We start from the raw sequence: 22,696 nt of genomic DNA on the forward strand, positions 1-22,696 counted from the left end.
CAAGCTTTTCCATTACTCTGTAAATCATTTCCATATCAACTAGTAGGAAAGAAAGGTTTACCTTTTAAAAGTGTAATCTGAGCTCAGCACGTCAGTCAGCGACAGTGTTGCGAGAGACCTGCGGAATGCGGGTACAGTTCCCAGAGGCCCGTGCTCACAACTGTCCAGATCTCCAGTTCCAGGCCCTGTGCTGGCCTCTGAACACCAGCTACACAGACACGCATGCCTGCAAAACACATAACAAAATGCACATAAAATAAGAATAAATGAAGCTTTTAATGTTAAATATATATATATTTAACTTGACTAAATAACATATTGATGTCTATTACAAAATTTCAGGGTTTATCTCTTAGAGTGTTTGGACTTTAGGCTGTGTTTGGAACGTGTAAGTACGGTTGTGGTTTTCAGTTCTTTTGTTGTGGAGCACTTACTTCCTACTGAACATTGTGCCCGGCACTCAGTGTGGCTTCTTGTTTTCACCGGTACTGCATTTAGGTCTAAGTGCTTTCTGGAGCATCTTTTAGAAAACTAGCAATATTAATTTCTGATTTTTTTTCATTATTAAAGTTTGTCGTTTAGCAAACTACATGTATAATTTTTAAAAACTATTTAATAGTATTTTAATTATGTGATCAATTTATTTAATTCACAATTTAGAGTTTACATGTCTTTCATATTTATTAGGTAATGCATATTTCCTTAGATTTTCTATTTTCTGTAAAATGTGTGATGCTGTTTTTATTTTTTACCAGTGCCTTTTCTTGCCTGTATTTGTTTATTTAATGAGCCTTGGAAAGGCGTTTTGACGCCTTCCTGTCTCCAGGAAGCGGCAGTTTTTCACGTGGCGTTGTTGAATACGTGTCTTTGTTATACCCACTCTCCTGCTCTGTCCCTCTGTCTCCTGTTCTGTCACTTTGACTTGTGTCTTACTCAGGGCGAGCCAAACCCAGAACATCTTTTTTGAAGTTTGCCTTTGCTGGTGTTTGCACATGGAGCTATCAACTTACTTTTAATTCAGTTATCATCTTAGCTGAATTACATAAACGTATTTTATTAGTCGGTTTACTTTTTTTCTTTGGTTTCTGGATTTGAGGCGTGTGATCTAATTCCAACCCCACAGAAAGCACACTGGGCTTTTCCTAGTAGCCCTGCCTTAGTGGCGTTGTCAGCATCCATTGGGCGTGTTCTCATCTTCAGTGAATTAGGATCTGCCTTATTGCCCTGTGCGTGGTTGTGTCTTCTCTGCTGCCGTACGTGCATTTGAATATCTATTCTCTTGTGTCTGTTCAATACAAGTGTTACGGATAAGTCAGGCAACACTTTTGAGCAGTGTTGTTCGATGGTTTAGATCCTGGAAGAGTCGTTGGTCTGCTTGGTCTTCTGCCTACTTACTGTGCAAAAGTATCTCACGGAGATTGTGGGCTGTTCTCACAGTTTGATTAGCTGTGTCAGGCGTCTAGGCAGTAAGAAGTTGGATTTCTTTTAATCTATATATCTTTAAACACTTTGAGATAGGGTCTTCACTCTGTTGCCCTACCTGGCCTGAAATTCCCCATGCTGATAGAACTAGCTTCAAGTTCACAGAGATCTGCTGCTTCTGCTTTTGCTTCCCAGTGCTAGGATTGAAAGCCTGTGTCACCACACCGTATCCATTTTCTGGTTTGTTTTGTGTTTTTATTAAAAATGTACTTGAATCATTTCCCCTTCCCTTTCTTCACTTCAACCTCTCCCATGCCCATCTCTCCAGCCCTCCCATGTCCATCTCTCCAGCCCCTCCCATGCCCCATCTCTCCAGCCCTCCCATGTCCATCTCTCCAGCCCTCCCATGCCCCATCTCTCCAGCCCCTCCCATGCCCCATCTCTCCAGCCCCGCCCATGCCCCATCTCTCCAGCCCCTCCCATGCCCCATCTCCAGTCCCTCCAGCCCCCTCCCATGCCCCATCCCTCCAGCCCCCATGCCCCATGCCCCATCTCTCCAGCCCCTCCCATGCCCCATCTCTCCATTCCCTCCCATGCCCATCTCTCCAGCCCCTCCCATGCCCCATCTCTCCAGCCCCTCCCATGCCCCATCTCTCCAGCCCCTCCCATGCCCCATCTCTCCAGCCCCTCCCATGCCCCATCTCTCCAGCCCCTCCCATGTCCATCCCTCCAGCCCCTCCCATGTCCATCTCTCCAGCCCCTCCCATGCCCCATCTCTCCAGCCCCTCCCATGCCCCATCTCTCCAGCCCCTCCCATGCCCCATCTCTCCAGCCCTCCCATGCCCCATCTCTCCAGCCCCTCCCATGCCCCGTCTCTCCAGCCCCTCCCATGCCCCATCTCTCCAGCCCCTCCCATGCCCCCCATCTCTCCAGCCCCCTCCCATGTCCATCTCTCCAGCCCCTCCCCATGCCCCATCTCTCCAGCCCCTCCCATGCCCCATCTCTCCAGCCCCCTCCCATGCCCCATCTCTCCAGCCCCTCCCATGCCCCATCTCTCCAGCCCCGCCCCATGCCCCATCTCTCCAGCCCCTCCCATGTCCATCTCTCCAGCCCCTCCCATGTCCATCTCTCCAGCCCCTCCCATGTCCATGCCCCCCCTCCAGCCCCTCCCATGTCCATCTCTCTCCAGCCCCTCCCATGCCCCCCCATCCTCTCCAGCCCCTCCCATGCCCCCCATCTCTCCAGCCCCTCCCATGCCCCATCTCTCCAGCCCTCCCATGCCCCATCTCTCCAGCCCCTCCCATGCCCCATCTCTCCAGCCCCTCCCATGCCCCCTCTCTCCAGCCCCCCCATGCCCCCATCTCTCCAGCCCCTCCCATGAACCCCACCTTCTCTCAAATTCATGACCTTTTTTATTACTATTGTTACAAACGAATGTTTGAACATAAATATGTAAATATAACTTAAAGAGTGTTGAGTATTTTGTGTGTGTATTATCTATATGGTTAATAATCTTTGATTTGTCATGAACAGCTATTTAATGTGATAATTGACATATTTAGGATAAATATACTTAAATGGTATTTGTAGCCTTTCATCTCTTTACTGTCTTCTCTTCCTGTCTTTTCATCTTGTTGACAGGATTCTCACATTATCTTTTTAAGCAGTTAATTGACTTTTATGTGCTGTTTCTTAAGGAGCACTTTTGTACCTGTGACTGACATTGTTGGTTTGTTTGAGGTCTTTTTTTGAACGCTTGCTTGCTTGAGGCATTTAATAAATGTCAAAATAAATTTTAAATAATTTTAATTAGTTAATTAAAATTGACTAATTAATAAATAGAATAAATAAATATTTAAAGTAACATTTTAAATAATTACTCTAGAGTACATTAGCTTTACCATGGATCCTAAACTATTGGCCAAATGTTTCTTATGCTCATCTGTATATTTTAATTATTTTTCTCTCAACTTAAGATACAATATTTCTCTGTGCTTCTTTTCCACTTCCAGTTTTATCAGTAGTTATTTTTCCGGTATCTGTTGAACTCTACTTACTTAGTGATATTATTAGAAATTGACAATAAGCTTTAGGGTTTTTTATTCTTTTTTTTTAATTGGATTATTTTTATTTACATTTCAAATGTTATTCCCTTTCCTGGTTTCCCGTCCATAAGCCCCCCTATCCCCTTCCCTTCTTCTGTAAGACTGTTTCCCCTCCCCATCCACCCCCTATTACTCACCCTCCCCCAACATTCCGTTACACTGGGGGTCCAACCTTGGCAGAACCAAGGGCTTCTCCTTTTTTTGGTGCCTAACAAGGCCATCCTCTGCTACATATGCAGCTGGAGCCCTGGGTCAGTCCATGTATAGTCTTTAGGAAGTGGTTTAATCCCTGGGAGTTCTGATTGGTTGGCATTGTTGTTCTTATGGGGTTGCAAGCCCCTTCAGCTCTTTCAATCCTTTCTCTAACTCCTCCAACAGGGATCTCATTCTTAGTTCAGTGTCTTGCTGCTAGCATTCACCTCTGTATTTGACATGTTCTGGTTGTGTCTCTCAGGAGAGGTCTATATCTAGTTCCTGTCAGCATGCACTTCTTAGCTTCATCAATCTTACCTAGTTTGGGTGACTGTATGTGTATGGGCCACATGTGGACAGGCTCTGAATACCTGTTCCTTTAGTCTCTGCTCCAAAGTTTGCCTCCATATCCCCTCCTATGGATATTTTTGTTCCCCCTTTTAAGATGGAGTGAAGCATCCCCACTTTGGTCATCCTTCTTCTTGAGCTTCATGTGGTCTATGGATTGCATCTTGGGCAATTCGAGCTTTTGGGCTAATATTCACTTATCAGTAAGTGCATACCATGTGTGTTTTTCTGTGATTGGGTTACCTCACTCAGGATGATACTTTCTAGTTCATTCCATTTGCCTATGAATTTCATGAAGTCATTGTTTTTGATAGCTGAGTAGTACTCCATTGTGTAGATGTACCATATTTTCTGTATCCATTCCTCTGTTGAAAAGCATCTGGGTTTTTTCCAGTTTCTGGATATTATAAATAGGGCTGCTATGAACATAGTGGAGCATGTGTCTTTGTTATATGCTAGAGCATCTATGGGTATATGCCTAGGAGTGGTTTAGCTGGGTCCTCAGGTAGTACTATGTCCAATTTTCTGAGGAACCTCCAGACTGATTTCTAGAGTGCTTATACCAGCTTGCAATCCCACCAACAATGGAGGAATGTTCCTCTTTCTCCACATCCTCTCCAACATCTGCTGTCCCCTGAGTTTTTGATCTTAGCCATTCTGACTGGTGTGAGGTGGAATCTCAGGGTTGTTTTGATTTGCATTTCCCTGATGACTGAGGATGTCGAACATTTTTTTAGGTGCTTCTCATCCATTCAATATTACTTAGCTGAGAATTCTTGTTTCTTTTTATAAGTTCTAGTTCTCAGTTGAGACTTAGTTTTAATAACATTTATTATAGTTTGTAGCTAATAATATTATTGTCTACTCAACAATGGCTCATTTGACTTTCAGTTTAATAATTTTACATTCTAATACACAATGGTGCACTATGAGTATAGGTGTTTTAACTCACCTGTGCTGTAGGAGTCTGACACCTGGGACTGCACCCCATTCATCCGAGTTTTCAGTGCTGTGTATTTTCCCTCGCAGAACGAAGGCAGGAGGTCTTTAAGAATTGATGATGATGAGCCTCACACTTCTAAAAGGGACGAAGTGGATCGGGCTGTGATGCTGTTCAAACCATTGGTGTCAGAGCCAATTCATATCCACAGGAAGTCACCACTCCCGAGGTCCAGGAAGATGACTTCCAATGAAGTGAGTGTCCATGCAGGGTGTGGTTGTGTCCGGTGAGCTAACTCTAGTAATTCAAATGAAAAGAAAATACAGCTTTAATTGTACTGTAGGAGCCCTAACAGATTCTTATTTATCAACATTTTTTATTTTTCAAACAAATATTTTAAAAAATAACATAGATGCTGTAAAACAAACAAACAAACAAACAAAAAATGGCACACCAGATAAACTGGCCTAGCCCTCTGGAGATAGACAGGAAGAGTAGGGATTCAGACATTCAGAGTCACCGATGGCCACTTAGTGAGTGTGAGGCCAGCCTGGATCATGTACGCCTGCAGAACAAAGGAGCAGACAACATGCCCAGCGAGAACCGCTGAGACAGCTGCGTGTGCAGCTCCCGGATGCCGTCGGCCAAGGCTCTGAAACAGAAAGAGGCTGGCTCATCCAAGGACTTGCTAAACTTACCCCGTTTTCTTTTGTCTTGTCACTTTAGCTATTCTTCAGTTAGAAACTTAATAAAAGCCTAATATATCAGCAATTTTTTTATGAAAGTAGATAAAAATTGCCTGAGATGCTTAAATGATGCCTGGATTGAAATTTTTAATGGTGTATTAATGTCTATAATTAAGTTAAACCAGTTATGCTTATTTATGGGTAAGAGTTAAATAACATAAACGTCAACTGGTTAGAAGGAAGCTTAGATTAGTTTTAATGTCTAAGTATTTTATTCTTTAAACTTGGAGTTACCTACTTTCTGTCTTGATGTTCCCAGTACTGCTGGTGCCTATAAGTCTTCTCTAAATATCTTCATATAAAGTAAAGAAGTTAAGCTCCCAAGAGAAAAGCCAAGAACTCTTTTTCTTTTTTTTTCTTTTTTTTTTTTTTCTTTTTATCGGAGCTGGGGACCGAACCCAGGGCCTTGTGCTTGCTAGGCAAGCGCTCTACCACTGAGCTAAATCCCCAACCCCAAACCAAGAACTCTTAAATCAGCTACTTTCGGTCGATGTTTAAATATAAGAAGTGTATAGAATTATGTTTAACATTAACAAGCATTTGATAATATAAGAAACAAAAAGAATTCTCACTTAGGACAATAATACAAATTGTTCTGAGTCTTTAAATAATTCACAATTACTTACTGGGTAAAACTATTCATAAAGTATATCGTTATAACTTTATAAAAGAAGTTTTATGTTTATGTTGCTTTAATACGCTATTTCTACTTAATTACAGAAGGTTAGTTTAAAAAGAAGAGAGAAGCTAACTACTTGTGATCATTTGTTCTATTAAAACATAAACAGAAATTGAGAAATCTGAAATTTTGTCCAGAACCCTTATCTTCAGGAAAACAAATAAACAAAGCAGAAATTACCTACACGAATATAACCTGATCCACCGTTTGTGTGGAAGCAATGCTTTTGATATAGTGAGGAACAAGCAGTTTTCAATCAAGTTTTTCAGAATTTCACAGTTAGAGCCTTTCCTGTGTCCTCTACAAGATCTGTGAGTGTATGGCTGGCATGGTAAATAGAGCCACTGCCGTGGTGACTGTCAAAGCACAGTACACATTTTCAAACCTTTTTCTCATGAATATTTTAGTAGTTGCTTCCAAGAGATTATTATTCTATGTCGTGATGCACCAAACTTTTACTTTGTAAGATAAATTATTCAAGTAAAAATCGAAGACTTTTTCCAACATCCTCCAAATCTCCACATGTGTGAGTTTATACTTTTAAAGACACACACAGATCAAGGCTGTTCTCTTCATTTTCTACAAGGAGATCTTAGTCTGAACCTGCACAGTGTGCACAGTGAGTGTTGGCTGCAGGCTTGGCCTCGTGCACCTCTCGGCTCTCCCAGGTAGGGTACGAGCAAACACTTGGAGCAAATCTGTGCATTTGGGTCTCTGAATTTTACAGCCGCGGCCAACCCATTTCCTTTTCTAGGTTACACATTGAATTTGTTTTACACGCTTAAACTTTAGACTGAAAAATCCAACCACAAAATAGCACAAAATATTTTTAATATCTAATATAAAATAAGCCAAATACCTTTTATCCTTAAATATTGTCATTTAGGAGAAACACTATAATTTTCTAATTTTAAGGAAAAAGGGACAACTAGTAGAAAATATAGCTTATATCTTTAAAGGTAATAAGATCTTTCTATGATTGTTGATGCTATATGCCAATTCTATCATTTCTTAGGGATTTAACTGTTTGGCTCACAGATGAATGTGTAGTAATTTGCCTTTGAGGGATAAGCAAATGCAAATAAACTGTATTTTTTTTTTCTTCCTGATCGTTTGGCTCTAATGTATCTAACTTTGCATGCTCTGCTTTTTTTTTTTTTTGCCCTTTTTTTTTTTTTTTTTTTTTTCCACTTCCAGGAAGAGACCCCCCTGAGTGTGTCTAGCCCAGAGGGCACTGGCACCTGGCTGCATTATACCAGTGGTGTGGGTACTGGGCGTCGAAGACGCAGATCAGGGGAACAAATCACCTCTTCCCCTGTCTCCCCCAAATCATTGGCTTTCACATCCAGTATTTTTGGCTCATGGCAACAGGTTTTTAAACTTTATTTCATTAAACATTTTCCACTCCTGCATTCAGAGCAACAAACAGCTATTTTTGAGGACATCTAATCCCTTGTCGTTTGCATCAGAGGAAGTCCTTCTGTCTTAAATTTGAGTATGCCCCAAGATACTCCTGCCATTGCTCAGTATTCCATGAAAATAAACCAGTTCTGTTGTGTTCATTTCTCATTTTTACTGGGGAGCTTTTAAATATACAGGAGATTTTAAAGTCCTAATTCTCCTGGGTTTTAGCCATGCTAAAAAGAAGACTTTCTTAGACCTTAGTTGTCCTATAAACTTCAAGAAACATACTTACCCCTCTTTGATGGTCAGAATATTTGATATCCCCTCACTATTTGTAAAGTTTCACTCCATTTAGAATTTGCTGTGAATGTGAAATTTTCTAAAATAATTTCAAAAGTCAATGTGACCTGGTCTTAATTAATGACAGATATCTAATATTGATTGGTCTCTCCATGATCCCCTTATTTGGAAATAGATACGGTAAGGGAAATATTGCAGCATGTTTTCCAAACACAACAACAGGCATTGTGAATTTGTAAAACGGTTTTCACTAAAGTAACTTCAGAAGGACTTTCTTTGATGACATTTGAAACTAAAACACTCTGGTTGTATAATGGAAGGCCTGTCATCACATGACCTCTGATAATTTCAGCTATTTCCTCTTGGAGATTTAATTCATTTGATTATAGGAAAAGGGATTATGGTATCCATTAAGGCTGAATACTTAAAGGTTACTCTGATAAAGCCCATGCATGGATCAGAAATTGTATGGTGACTTCAACAGTGTCTGTCTGTCATTTCTTTTGTTTGTGGTTGTTTTTCCTCTAAACACAGGAGCTGTTTAACAGTGGGCAGTGGGCTTCCTTTAAGAGAACGTGAAGTTACATCAATCTGTTAATTGCTTCCTCTCATCTGTCACATCTCATTACGAATGCCTGCTTCGCACCCCCTCATTGCAAGGAGCTCCTATGAAATGGACTCCCTTCAGAGGGGATCTTGCATGAACTTTCATGTTTTAAGTATTCCTACTAATATTTATCATACAGCTTATTAACCTTTGTCTGTCTGGAACAGGGTGCATATGAAAGATGGATTTTCGAATTCATTTCACGAGTGTATTTCAGTCTCCACTTTCCCTATGCAGGTGGTTTCTGAAAACACCAACTATCTCCGAGCACCCAGAGCTCTTGTGGAACAGAAGCAGAACCCTACCGTAGGTATGTGACGGAAAGGAACTTGTATTTGATAACCTTCTGAAACTCCCTGTTAGGTACACGTAAAACTCTGCAGTGGTAAAATCATGACCAAATGCTATGCTTTAGTTTTTATTTAGTGTGTCCTAGTTCACAGTTGTTGGATTATAAAGTTCAAAATGTAAGATACAATTTTCATACTACAAGAAGTGGCGTTCAGTATTTTTGTTTAACCGTTTGAATGACGACTCTGTGGTGACTAACTGCCAGTGTTGGCTTTGTCTGTCTGTCTGTCTGTCTGTCTCTTCCACACTTTCTTCCGAGGCAGGGATGGTGTTGTCATGTGAATTCTACAGTCTTGCTTGTCCTTGAATTTACAGAAACCCTTCATTTCAGCTTCCCTTGTATTGGGATTACAGGCACAAGACTTCCCAATGCTAGTTACATTTATTAAGAAAGCTCTACTTCAGAGACGAGTAGTCCCAAGAGGTGGAGGCTAAGGGTCGGTGGCAGAGCACTTGTCTGCCGTGTGTGGTTCTTCGTTCCATGCTTGGCTCTGTAAAGCAAATCTGTTCGTCAGGGAAGGATAAACATATGCCACTGTGTCACATTTTTAAAATTTTGTTTATTTATTTTTTTAATTAAGGCTGGTCTCTTGACCTGTTCCTGGCTATCCTAGAACTTGCTATTTAGTTCAGGCCTTGCCTCAACCTTAAAGAAATTACCTGCCTCTGGAGCTAGTATTACAGACACACACCACCGTGAGCAGCCAAATTGTCGATGCTAACTCTATAATTTAGCTGTGTTACACAGTGGCAAAGGAAACATTGGGGGGCAGCACTGCTTAGCAGAGTGACTTTCTAGTGACGATTCACCCAGAGCGCTGTCCCTGGATCTGGTTCTCTATGTGGAGTGCTGACATGAAACTCCCTACTTAGGACAAATAAGACTCACTTAAAATGAGTTGATCACACATTCCAAAGAAAGTGCAAACATCGGCTATGATCAGTGAACATAGGAAAAGGTGATAACTCCAGCCACAGGTAAAAAAGAAATGAGAAAATAATGAGCAAATACAGTCAAAAGAGTTTAAGGTCTGGGGGTGGTGGGGGCTAGATTTCCCATGGAGCAGCTCTCGGGGAACTAAAGTCTTGCTCTCAATTGAACTGTAAATGGCTGCTGCTTCAGGCAGATTCAGAACAGCATTGTGGAAAACTCCTCTCAGCCCACTGACCTTATGCCTGGGACGCAGTGACGTGTTACTTTCTCTCGTTGGTTGTCTAAGCAGGCTTGACACAGAGGCTAACTGGTTGTCACTGTGCGCTACAGTCTGCAGTGTCTTGACTGTGTTGGCGCCCGAGTACGTGGCCCTCTCTGTGCTTAACTTCCTCCCGTTTGTCTCGAGAGCGTGTGATCTCCTCATGATCTCTCTGTGAACATTCATGGCTGCCTTTCACTGAATGATCATCCTCATATACTCGGCAGGAAGTGTTTATACTTTCCTGCTCGGTGGTGAACACATAAGTCTGAACTTCTACTCAAATAACACATTGATGTATACTGGCTGTGTTTTACTTACCAGTGATGTAGTTCCTTAGAGGCCTTCAGTAAACGTTTCCCTGTTAAGTCCTGGAAGTGACTGAAAAGGAATGATTTTTGTCTATTTTCATTAATAAATAAGTTTTTTTTTCATAAGAAAGTATAATTCTTAATTCAGGGGCATCAGGAAAGATCATTTCTTAAGTGTATATGAAAATATCTAATATGACTCAATTTTTGCTTAAAGGTCTATATATCATACATATGATCACGTGTACATGATATGTAATTCAACATGTGATTATATGTGCATGATATATAGTACATATGCTGTCATATTTATAAACTTATACAATGTGCTGTAAGACTCCATTCTGTTTATAAGTTAACTTTTATGGTGGTATTTTCAATAATTTTAGCATGTACCTGTTCGATGATTATGTTGGCATATCAATTTTCAAAGAAGGCATTTTCTCCAGTGCTGAAAAGTTGCATTTGTACCTGTGGTGAATAGTGCTGGCTATTAGAAGCGCTGTACTCAAATAGGTGTCACTAGACTGTTACAGGCTATTGTGACTCTGTCCAGACTGTTACAGGCTATTGTGACTCTGTCCAAGGCACTGCCACGGTTGCCTGTGCATTGGTAAGAGCCAAGTGGACTGCATGCTGCATGTGCCCATGTGAACGGAAGAACTCCTGCTGTCTGTGTCTTCTCTAACCCCATCAGGGTCTCACTGTGCGGGCCTGTTTAGCACCTCAGTGCTCGGGGGCTCTTCAAGCGCACCTAACCTACAGGATTATGCCCGTACTCATCGTAAAAAGCTGACTTCTTCTGGCTGCATCGATGGTATGTGCGCACACGCACACGCACACACGGGTTCACACCTGCACCCACGCACACGCTCACGAGTGGTGTTTGTCAAACGCAAGCCTAAGGCCACAGACAGCTGTGGAGCCACATTGCTTTCCCCAGCAAGCGCCTGTCCGCGTGTCCTGGGGTCCACATCAGGCCCAGGTTCTGTCAGTCAAGAGCAGTTCAATAGAGAGCACGTGTACAGTAAGTGGTTTGTCCAAAAAGAAAATTGAAAACTGTTTCAGTTAAAGGAGAATCTAGATGATGAAGAATAAATTTCTCTCAGCATCTAAACTCTCGTCCACGGTTAACACTCATTTATTAATATCGAAAAACTATTTAGCGTAGAAATGGATGGAATGTTCATTAGGGAAGAGAAAGTGCATTGGCAGTCACTTTATAAAACTGAAGTGGAGTGGGAGCGCTCTGAGGATTCCTGTCGATTTGACTTCATACTGTTCTGATGTTGAGAGTGTCTGAGACTCCCGAACGTTTGTCCCTCGTGACAGAAGGGGCACTTCAGCTCTTTCAGAACCAGCCCTGTGTGGAAAGGTTGGCTCTTAGGTGTGCAGATTGACTTTAGACAGGAAAACATGGATTTACTGGAATTGCCAGGTCACCTCACTTTCCTTTCTTTTGTGTATTTCATTACATTTTGCCTGTTTACTGCTTTTAACCAGTCCTTGGCTTCCTTCCGTTGTCCCCTCTGCATGTCACCTAGTCCTGCCATCCGTCCTCACACTTGTCCCCTCTGTTTTAAGTGTTCTTCTTTTGCCAGCTGTGAACCTCAGGTTCCTGTTTTTCTCTTTCTCAGACGCCACACGCGGGTCTGCTGTTAAAAGGTTTTCTATCTCATTTGCTCGACACCCAACCAATGGTACGTTTGCCTTTTATTTTAAAAGATACTCCCTGCTTCATCCCTTTTTAATTTTTTCCTTTTATTTCAAAATGTGGGGTGCACAGTATCACTTACTTATCCATCTTTAGTTGGCATACAATTCCAACTAATGTGTGTACCAAACCACTGATACCGTCTTGCTCCCTCTTCTGCTGTAATTTCCACAGTAATTGAACATTACTTGTCAGATTGTCTAATGACCACATAAGGATGAGTTTTAATTCTAAATTAACAGCTGAAAATTCTAATTGCTCAAGTGATCAGTTTATACAATCTTTTTTAAAAAAAATACAATTACTATTTCTTAATTAGTTCTTGATTCTTAATTAATTTTTTTCTAATCTTTCCGATCACATTGTTTTATTGAGGTAGTCGATGAAAATATAAAGCAGCCCATTAAAGAACCCACTGGGCCATGTAAAGGCCGTGGGAGCCAGGGTCACCGTACAGCAGCCACCCGGCCCTCTGTCTGAAACGCAACTGGATGTGGTGTGGACCACTGCAAAGACTTCCCAGGATCAACTCCTCCTTGGGGGCTGGGTGGTTTACTGTTACCCAACAGTCATTTCCTTCTGGTGCCTTCTGGGTTTTTTTGTTTTTTGTTTTTTGTTTTTCTTCTTAAAATTTGGAAAATTCCAGTAGAAAGAAAACTAGAATTAAAATGCAGAAACTCAGTTTGGTTACCGTCAGGTTCCGTGCCAGCGCGGCTGGGTCGGAGCGTGAGTGTTACCTGTTAGGGACAGGTTTCCAGCTCCGGTGGCAGTTACAGCCAGAGGGCATATTCCCTGATTGCATGGGTGTGAGGGGATGTTTTTGTTTGGCTTGACATAGGTGTGGTATTGCAGACAAGCCAGGCCAGAGCTTACTGTGCAGACCAGGTTGGCCTCAAACTTGGAATCATCCTGCTTTAGATTTGCCAAGTGCTTGGATTAGACGTAAGCCGCCATGCTTGGCTCCCTGTCAGTTTCCACATTCCCCATAGGCTTGTAATGAAGATACTTTTATTCCTGGAAAAAGTTTTTTGGTTTTGGTTTTGATTTTTTTTTTAATTCTTAACAACAAATAAGTCTTTCAAAAAACTCACTTTTATGAAGCTTAAGAATTCAACCTACATTTATTTTCTTCTTTTGGACCTTTTAACAACACTTCCAGATAACAGCCCATTAATACTTCTTGAACTGAATTATGAAGACTTCATCCTCAAGTAAATTTTTAACCAGACAGCCTTTCCCCCAATTGTAGCTGCTTAAATGTTACTCTTTTGGAGAAAACTCATTCTGATTTGATTCAGCTGCAACTTCTAAAGGTAACACATGCTCAGTAACATCCTAGAAGAGAAACCGGCGTCCTGAGGAGGTCAGACTCACAGAAATTCCTACGGAAGGAGGGTCAGCTTTGTATGATCTTGTTTTCTCAGGAGTACCGTGGATTTTCTGGGAAAGATCTGTGTTTAACTGAGGTGGTAAGATTAGCAGTAGTAGGTACTTTAACTTAATGGAAGACAGTAACTTTATATTCCTTTGGTTTAGGCTTTTTTTAAATGTGGCTTTGCTACACTATACAGCTTAATATGTAACTTAAGAAATTTATTTCTTTCAGTTCTAGAAATATTCTTTTTGGGTTGTCCATACTAGCTTTTCTTTACTGCTGTCCGTCCAATCCGTCCCGTGAGTTGTCATGCGACCTTTACTTTTTCTTTCCAATGACTTCCTGTGTTGTTTCCATCTTAACCCACATCACGGACTTCTGTTCCTCCGTCTTCAGTTGGGGAGCATGATGAAAAGCATCCTCCGACACCTTTACCTTGTTCTCTGGGCCCCTGTGCAGAATGCCTGCCCCCTCTAGGTGCTGGTCCATCTGTCTGCTCTGGGAGTTTCTAGGCTCCAGTGGTATGTGTTGATGGCTTCCAACGAGTCAGCAGGGTGGCGTGTAGATGGCTGCACTAACCCTTTCCTTGTACGCCGGGAGCTGGTGAGACAACAGCAAGAGGGTACATAGTCCGGAGCAGTGTGAGCAGACCTCCTGCGCTGCTTTGAAACCCAGCAGGCAAATGAAAGGAACTGTGCCTGAGAGGGCTGAGCACCCTGAGAAGGAGAGAGAGGCGTATTGTTAGAGCGTTGCAAAGAAAGGATTTGTGCGCATTTGCATGAGCCACTTGTGCTTAAGAAGCAGAGGAATTGTAAAGCCATCCTCGGTGTGACCCAGTGAGGTGGCCTTGGCTGCTGCTGTGCTGTCTGATTGGTCCTCCTGTTTGGTTTTGTGTAACGTAACATGAAACAGTCTCTCTCGCTTGGGTTTGCACCTGGAAATCAAGCATTCATTTTATTAATCCTTTGATTATTTTTATAATAACATCCAATTCCCTTTTTAAAAGTTCCCCTGTTCCAACTGAGAATTCCAGCAATCTTGAGTTCCTCCCAAATTTTAAATAAATCTGATAACATGTAATCGCATAATGAGCATATGTATACTGAAGAGTCTATTTTGCAGTCTGAGTTTAGATAAATTTTATTTTTTTTTAACCAATAATACTCTGTTTTTATCTGAATTTGAGTGTTGGCTGTATTTCTTCACAGAAGACTTAGTTTGAATTTTGGGAAACATTTGTGATCTTAAAAGTGTATGAAAACAGTTTTTAAAGCCATTCAGTTAAATAGTTTAAATGGGTGATTTTATTCTTAAAAATGAAATACTAATATTTTTGTTTTAGAGACGTGATTTGTATGTGTATGTGCTTTCGTGTCACTGATATATTAACACATTGCTGCATGATTCACTGTGGGATTTTGTATGCCATGCATTTGTTAAACACTATCTCCCTGCACTTCATAGTCTTTATACTTGGTCTAACTTGGCTCAACCAGGGATGTCCAAGCGAGGAATTACTGGTGTTCAGTAAACTCGTGCTTCAGAACGTTTAATCCAGCCTGATTGAGGAAGTGGTGCTCCAGGACCATGTTAGGGTGTTATTGGCCTTAGAGGAAAATAGCAATCTATGCTCCACAGTTAACTACATAATTAACTCCTGAAAATTGCGTCAGCATTTACCTTCCTCATTATCTAATCATTGAGGTTGATATTATCTTGATACTATAAGATTCTGGTATCAGGAAAATATGGCATCAGCTTGTTCATCTGTGAAATAAATCTAACATTAAAACCTGAAAATGTATCTGTCCCCTACCCCATGTTTTCTTCGTTGTTACTCTTAGGCTTTAGCGGCATTGAAGGATTGTGTGCATGCTGTACTGTCCGATTACATTTAAAGTGACCATGGTCATACCTTGCTTTGGTTCCATGTCGCATAGCATCTGGTGTCATGACTTGAAAGATCTTGTGTGATTGCATGTAAACCCCGACCGTTGCAGCCCTCCTTTGTAATGACTGAGTTGTAGAACAGCCAACCTGACTTTCTGTTCTCTATTTCTTTTAGGCTTTGAGCTGTATTCCATGGTACCATCCATCTGTCCTCTAGAAACCCTTCACAATGCCCTGTTTTTAAAGCAGGTGGATGACTTTCTTGCGTCCATTGCTTCTCCATCAACTGAAGTTCTCCGCAAGGTCCCTGAAACGTGTATGGAGTTTACCTTCATTGTTACTTAGTTATTGGACAGTAGATACTATACAAATATAGCCTAAATTTTAAAGATGCAAACTCATTGATAAATCTGAATAGAATTTTTAAGAGAGACAGATGTAAGGGAATAATATTAGTAACTCCTTTGTGTGACATACAGTTTTCTTGATTTTATCCCCAAGTAGTTTTTCTAACAGTAAAAGTAAACAGTATTTATATAGAGTTAGGATCGTTTTCTTTAAAGGCTATACTTGTCTGAAAGTTCACATCCGTCTTTTATAATTTACAGCACGGCTCACATGGGCTCATACATGTCCATGCCCGGCATCTTTGCTAACAGATTAGAGACACTTGGTTACTGTTGTTTTCTTTCATTGTTTGGTAATAGGGGGCTTCTCTGTAACCCCAGCTCTCCTCAGACTTCCCAGGAGCTGAGATTACAAGTATGTGCCACCACATCTAGCTTTAAAAAGGTCCTTTCTGAGAGACACCAAACTCCGACCACAGGTTTTCAAATGCCATTTTCTAAAAAATATTCTGAAGAAGATATCCATGTGTATTAACAAAGAGTTCATGGATAAGTAAGTTTTGGAATTGACTATATATTCCCTTAGGGTTACATTCATGTGTAAAAGATTAAAGCTCCATAAATAATCCAGATTTTCTGCAACATTTTTTTGTTGTTAGGGTAAAAATCCATTTCTTGTAATACTTGTTTTTAGCTCCATAGTCCCTCAGCATATTGGAATTTCCAATTTGGAAATGTTAATTTGACATGAGAGCTATTCCAGTTACCCTTTGCCATTTCTTCTGCTTCTGGTACCAGAGGCCAGCTGTCAGTCAGTAGTGTTTGGTAATGAGGATGCTTCTAACCTTTCCCTTTGGAAGTACGCGGTAATTTTAGATTTTACCCTCGCAGGAGACCGAAGCTGAAGATTACAAGTTCAAGGCCAGTCTGGGCATCAGAGTGAATGTCCGGCCAGCATCTAGGATTATCTTAAAATGGGAAGTAGAGAGGAGGCAAGGGACGTGGCTTAGTGCTATAGCACGTCCCTCACATGTGTGAGGTCCCCAGGTTCAAGTTCCAGTATTGTAAAGTGATAGTAAAGGAGGTTTTGTAGTACTAACGTAGACTTGGCACGCAGTTATTTGCTTGCATTTCTCTCTTTGCAGCATCTGTGGCCTCACGGTCCAGTCCAGGAATAAGAAGAAAGATTTCCCTAAATACATACACACCTACGAAGATCCTCCCAACACCGCCTGCTGCTGTAAAGAGCACCAAAGCAAGCAGCAAAGCAGGTTAGAGATGTGTCTGAGTGTGTGGGTGCGATACCGCAGTGACAGCAGGGGCAGCCCTGCTCCAGTGACGCCAAGTCAGGACGGCTGCTTTCCCATAGTGATGCTGAATTCAGGCTCTGTTGTCCTGACTCACTTATACACGTCCCTGTCCACGTCCTTCCCCTTGCCTCTCTTACCCTCCAGTTTTCTCCTGTATCTGTGTCTTCCTATTCTTTCTAACTTCCATGTCTTGCTCTGTTGGGCCAAAGGCATAGTTTTATATTTAAATAAAGCAATTCTGTCGCCCAGGGGTTTTTATGTTCTATTGATAATCTGGCCATGTGACTGCCAAATTCAGCTCTTTTGGGAGCGTTTTTGATCCTGTGGACAGGGTGATGAGGTTTCTCCCTGTGTCTCCTCTCCGATGGGGACAAGGCCTGTTCCTTCTGTTCTCACTTTATGCTTCTCCTGTCTGCTTCCCAGCTCTCCCCAGAGCTGGGCTTTCACTAAAAACTCATGGCAAGGGTGTCAAGGTTTTACTGTATTTAGACATTCTTTTGATTATGAGTTTATTCTTCTGCAGAATTGGCAGAAATGACTGTGCATGGCTACACTGTAAGCATTCGGTGGCTGGTTCTTTCCTTTGCTGCTGTTTTGCCACAGATAACCTCCATTTCTGTCAGAGAAGTCCCCTTGGTGCTCTTGCCTCATGAATCAGCCAGGATTTTAAGTAGATTTGAACCTTGAACAGTCAAATAAGGCTATAAAGATACAGGGTTCAAAACTGCCCAGTTGTCTTTAAGTAAAATTTTGGTGCATTTTTATGCAATACAAAACTGACATTAGTGCAGTTACTCTTCTGAGATATTAATAGTGTTTTATGTCCATGGATGTGAAGAAAACAGCAGCAGGAGTGTGACTTCTTTTAGTCAGCATAGCCAGGAATCAGATGACCAGAGGTTTGCATGCTCTTGGACTTACAGGACACATGGCTGTTCTTTGTCCTATAATCACCCTGTAAATGCACAGCATGGACATTTTTAAGGAACAAACTTAAAATGCTGTTGAACGTGTCAGGTACAAGAAGGCTTTGCTCTGTGGTTTTGTGTCCAGGGTGTCCTTTTTCATAAGCACCTGAGAACTAGTTCTCTGTTTGTGTTCTCTGAATATGTTCTATAAGATTTTAACTCCCACCTGATGTCCTTGGTAAAATGAATTTTATGTTTTATTTTTATGGCCAATTTGATGGCTCGCATTTGTCAGGGAATTACTCGCTTTGCCTTAAGGCGCAGCTTTGCTTGTCCCTTTTTTGGGACTTTTCAAAAGACCGTCCTCAGCTTGTTTCTCCGCTTGGTCTGCTGAGTGCTTTCTCCTGGGTTACACGGACCCTCGGTGTAATTACTGACAGGCCTTCTTCATCTGTTGTTCTTCCTTTCTATCTCGTTTATTCCTTTATGCTTTATTTTGAATTGATTCAGCCGTCTGTAGAACTTCACTTACATGCGTGCTGCCTTTTTCTCCCCCCCCAGTATTCTTTCATTGATTGCTGTAAATACATGTTCTTCACATGTCATGGTCTAACTGTAGCATCCAGACAACACCCAGGAAGCTTCTGCCTCCCTTCACCTCTTCCTACCCCATCCCTCCTACATGGTTAGCTGTGTGTGTGTTAAATCCACTCACGATGTAAACAGTAAAGCACAGTCTGTGAGAGTTAATTACGTTTAATTAGCAAACTCAAGTGGGGACTGGGGTAAGGCTCAATGCTTTACCCAGATTCGCTTTTTCCTGATGTTTGTCATTTCCGCACTGAACTCTGTATTTTTGTCTGGTTTTATTTGCCTTAAGCCTAAAATGTTTCACTATTGACCACATGGTCATTTTATCATCAGAGAGAAGGGTCTCTGTCTATTCTTACGACATAACTTTGTTACCATACTCTGTACAGAAAGGATTCCTTGCGTGGCCGTCTCCTGACAGCCGTCCCCTCTGGTTCCCACTGTTTCTGTGCGCTCTGGCTGAGGTGAGATGTGCCGAGCTTACAGCACACGTCAGCTTTCTCTGCCTGTGCCCGTGCTCTGTGCCCTGACTCCAGAGTCTCACTGTGGCTCCTCTGTCCCTTGTCCTCCCCCTTCCCTTTTCCTTTGTGTTTGTGTGGTGATCCTCATTGCTGTTTACTCTTCTGATGACCTCGAGTGGCTTTTAATTCCAGCCAGTTTCTGTTATTTTATTTTTATTTTTAAATTTGAAGCATTCTATCTGATTCTTCTTAGTTTTTCTTTCAAGACTTAAAAGTTTTTATTCATTATGAACATAATGATGTCACCACAGATCATGAAGTCGCTGTTCTAAAAGTTGTTTTTAATTAATTTTCTGATTAGTCTGTATCAGTTTTCTCCTTTACAAGGGAGGTGTTTTTCTGTTCCTTGCTCTATAACACCATACATTAATCTTGGGTATTAAGTAACATTTAAATTAAATCCTAGACATTATAAATGATATGTTATAAAAGCTTTGGAGTCTGGTATTATATTTCTCCAAAGAATATTATTTTATTTTAAAAGTAAAGAGTTAAATTCGCCAAACCCAGATTATAAAATGATGTCCCTTGAAGTGGCTGACGGCTCGTGTATTCAGTTCTCTTCTTGTCACCTGTGCTACCCGAGGCTCTCTGTGCATGCAGTAGATAATCACAGCTCATATGTGAATTACAGTTGCCCTTTCTGTCAGCTACAGTTGTCACCTGTTTCTTCACACTAGTAAGACTCGCTGCTGTGCTGGAGAACAGTTCTCAGGTCAGATCTGTTAGGAAGGAGCGGTGGAGGGCCACCCTGTGCTGCTTTCTCCTTACACGTGTTGATTCTGCTCCAGTAACTGTCTAATTCTGACACTTTCTGCTGTCCTGATATGCCGTTGTTACCGTTGTCCTTCCTGTCTGTGGCCCAGTGATTGTGGTCATATGAAGCGGGGTTGGCCTGGCAGACATGGCCTGTGTAGTAGAGGTTGTAGTAGAGGTGAGACTGCTCTTGGCCAGCTCCTTGGCTAGACCTGGTTCTGATGCTGGTTCAGACACAGCATTCTGTGACACTAACCGAGCTAAGAGGGAGTGCTTCTGGTCTTCCAGCTTTGCATAGTGATGAGGTGGAAGACATAGGGGGATGTGGTTCCTAGAGAGATGACACCCAGTTTTAAGCAAGTTTCGTTCATATTTCCTGCCAAATAGAAGTAGAGGCGGCTCTAATGGGCAGTTGGCTCTGTATTTGAGCTCAGGGGAAGGCCTGGCCACAAGTATAGATAAATGAGATTACTAGAGTGCACTGTCCTGATGACACTGGGAATGACATTTCCATGAAGGATAGAGTGAACTGCAGAGCTGGTTTCATAAACACAGCCTGCTGTGGTTACTTCTCTCTATTCGTGTTGATTTCTAAAAAGTTAGTGTCACATGAAAAGCCCATGATGCATTATTACAACTGTAACAGACACAGCCACATCACCCGCCAGCATTCTTTTAACTTTGATGACTTGTGCAAATCCCAACGGCACTGGTTCTCTCTTCTGTTTGTGTAGCAGCCGGCGGACCGTCTCAGGCAATGGCTTCTCATACCTCATCTCGGAAGAAGAGCTTAGGTAGCAAAACTGAGGGGCATGAACCCAAGAAAAGCACTGGGAAGAAAAGATGAGCACACAGCAGAACTGGAGTTCCCGTGCTTAGAAAGGGACTTGTTGCTTAGTAAAGGATTTGCAGGAAACCTTGACTGGCTGAAGCTGGTCTGAGCCAGCGATTCACGTGTTGCCCTGCTTTACTTTATCCATCTGTGTGTGTCTTTAAACACCCCGGAAGCTAGACACCTTCTGTTTTTATTCAGACAAGGAGCTTTGGCAGGATGTAGAAATGCTCAAAATAATGTCTGTCCGCTTTGTGTAATGAATTCATGACAACTGCTGTTGCTGTCACTGTGAGATTACCATGTGCCTATGGCAGAGACAAAGGACGCAGAGATCCGGCTGACCATTACCGAAGTGCCCTGTCTCAGGTGCCTCTAGACACCACGCTCGCATTTCCACAGGATTGCACGTACTGACAGTGGACCGGCAAGACCACTCGTCGATGGCTGTTTTAAAAGTACATTTCCAAAGAGATCTCGCTGACCATTTACATTAGAATTTTTTTGTCATTGTTACAGTAACCTATGCTGCAATATTTATTGACTGGATTATATAGACCATGAATTATTTTTTCAATTTGTGCTCTGAATTTTTTATTGTGAATTATTTAAAATCTTACAAATCCAAGTGGGAGAACTATACCTTTATACACATAAATTTACAAGTTAATCTGTAGAAAATATTTTCTTTATACATTTCTTTACCATGAAGAAAAATTTCTTGGTTCATCAAGAAAAAATTTTTCTGTATTAGCAAGAGAGGCATTTTTAGAGTTTCTTTTTTTATGAACTATAACTGCTAAATTCGTAAATCTTATGCTTGATTTTCTGAGTTTTCTGTGAGACCTATGGACTCAGATCCAAAACGGGCGGGCATTTTGCTGTTGGTGTCATCCATGGTATATTTCTTGTGTTCTCATTCTTATGTCTAGTGTATTCATTGATTTCACCAAGAAAACTCAAAAGGTTGAACATTTGCAGTAAGTAAATGGTGTTTACAAATGATGAGATTTGGAAGAAAGATTGAAATGACTATAGTAATTTTATCTAATATTAAAAAAAAAAGAAGGAAATCATTCTCCTTGGTACTTTTTCTCCTTGATGCACAAGTAATTGTTTGAAACATTTGAAATGGCTTACAAACTAAACAGCCTGCTAAAAAAAAATCCCAGACACTGGATGTGATGTAACTTAAGGTAGTGAGCTGTAGCTTCAAGCTTGTGTTTAGAAGTTCTGAGCCCTTATTGTATAAATACTTCATTGTAATTCTTCAAAAGAGACTTCTAACCTTAGATCATCCTGTATGAACTGACTTCTAGAGAATAGGCGAATTGTATTATCTTGGTTGTTTAAAAAGGGATGGATGGGGTACAGAAGTTCCAAACATATACATGTAGATAAGTTCATCTACTTCACTTGAATGTCAATGGATTACATGGTGACAAATCTTGTAAACAATTGAATGTACGTACATTTTCTGTATGTGAATATGTGCTTAATGTACTCATTATGGGGGGTGAGGAGACTACCTTTATTTTTTAAGTGGAATGAATTAAAATCCTTTGTAGAATAAGAGTGACTTGAATTTCGTGCGTTTTATTTGTGTTCTTTCTTATGTTTCAAAACAGAAAGCCCCCTGCAGCATTTCATATTAAATACTATTTAATAAACCTCATGAATGAGCGTACACAGAGCAGTGTATCGTTCTCCGCCTTAAGTCTGTTCGCACTTAGTTTCCTCAGTGTTATTCATCATTGTGGCTTCACCGTATTCACCCACGTCAATAGGGCCACCTGGTAGGCTCCTCTCAAGAATCTTAGAATTGTGTTTCACAGCACACCCTCGGAGAGTCAG

At 41.4% G+C, this 22,696-nt stretch overlaps 1 protein-coding gene across 2 annotated transcripts in view; it reads left to right on the plus strand.

The window, feature by feature from the left end:
* Nucleotides 1–22,417, plus strand: part of Ppip5k2 (diphosphoinositol pentakisphosphate kinase 2) — a 65,562-nt gene extending 43,145 nt beyond the window's left edge. Inside the window, exons 24-31 of one of the 2 annotated variants that reach the window (XM_032901706.1) lie at nt 5,097–5,261; nt 7,630–7,803; nt 8,981–9,053; nt 11,296–11,415; nt 12,236–12,298; nt 15,753–15,893; nt 17,070–17,195; nt 20,745–22,417. In XM_032901706.1, coding sequence (XP_032757597.1) covers nt 5,097–5,261; nt 7,630–7,803; nt 8,981–9,053; nt 11,296–11,415; nt 12,236–12,298; nt 15,753–15,893; nt 17,070–17,195; nt 20,745–20,857 — 975 coding nt within the window. In that variant the 3' untranslated portion in view covers nt 20,858–22,417. The remainder of the gene's footprint in view (nt 1–5,096; nt 5,262–7,629; nt 7,804–8,980; nt 9,054–11,295; nt 11,416–12,235; nt 12,299–15,752; nt 15,894–17,069; nt 17,196–20,744) is intronic. The other variant, XM_032901707.1, reaches the window with a different exon arrangement.
* The last annotated feature ends 279 nt before the right edge of the window (nt 22,418–22,696 follow it).

The sequence above is a fragment of the Rattus rattus genome, chromosome 4, assembly GCF_011064425.1.
Source record: "Rattus rattus isolate New Zealand chromosome 4, Rrattus_CSIRO_v1, whole genome shotgun sequence".
NCBI lineage: Eukaryota > Metazoa > Chordata > Mammalia > Rodentia > Muridae > Rattus > Rattus rattus.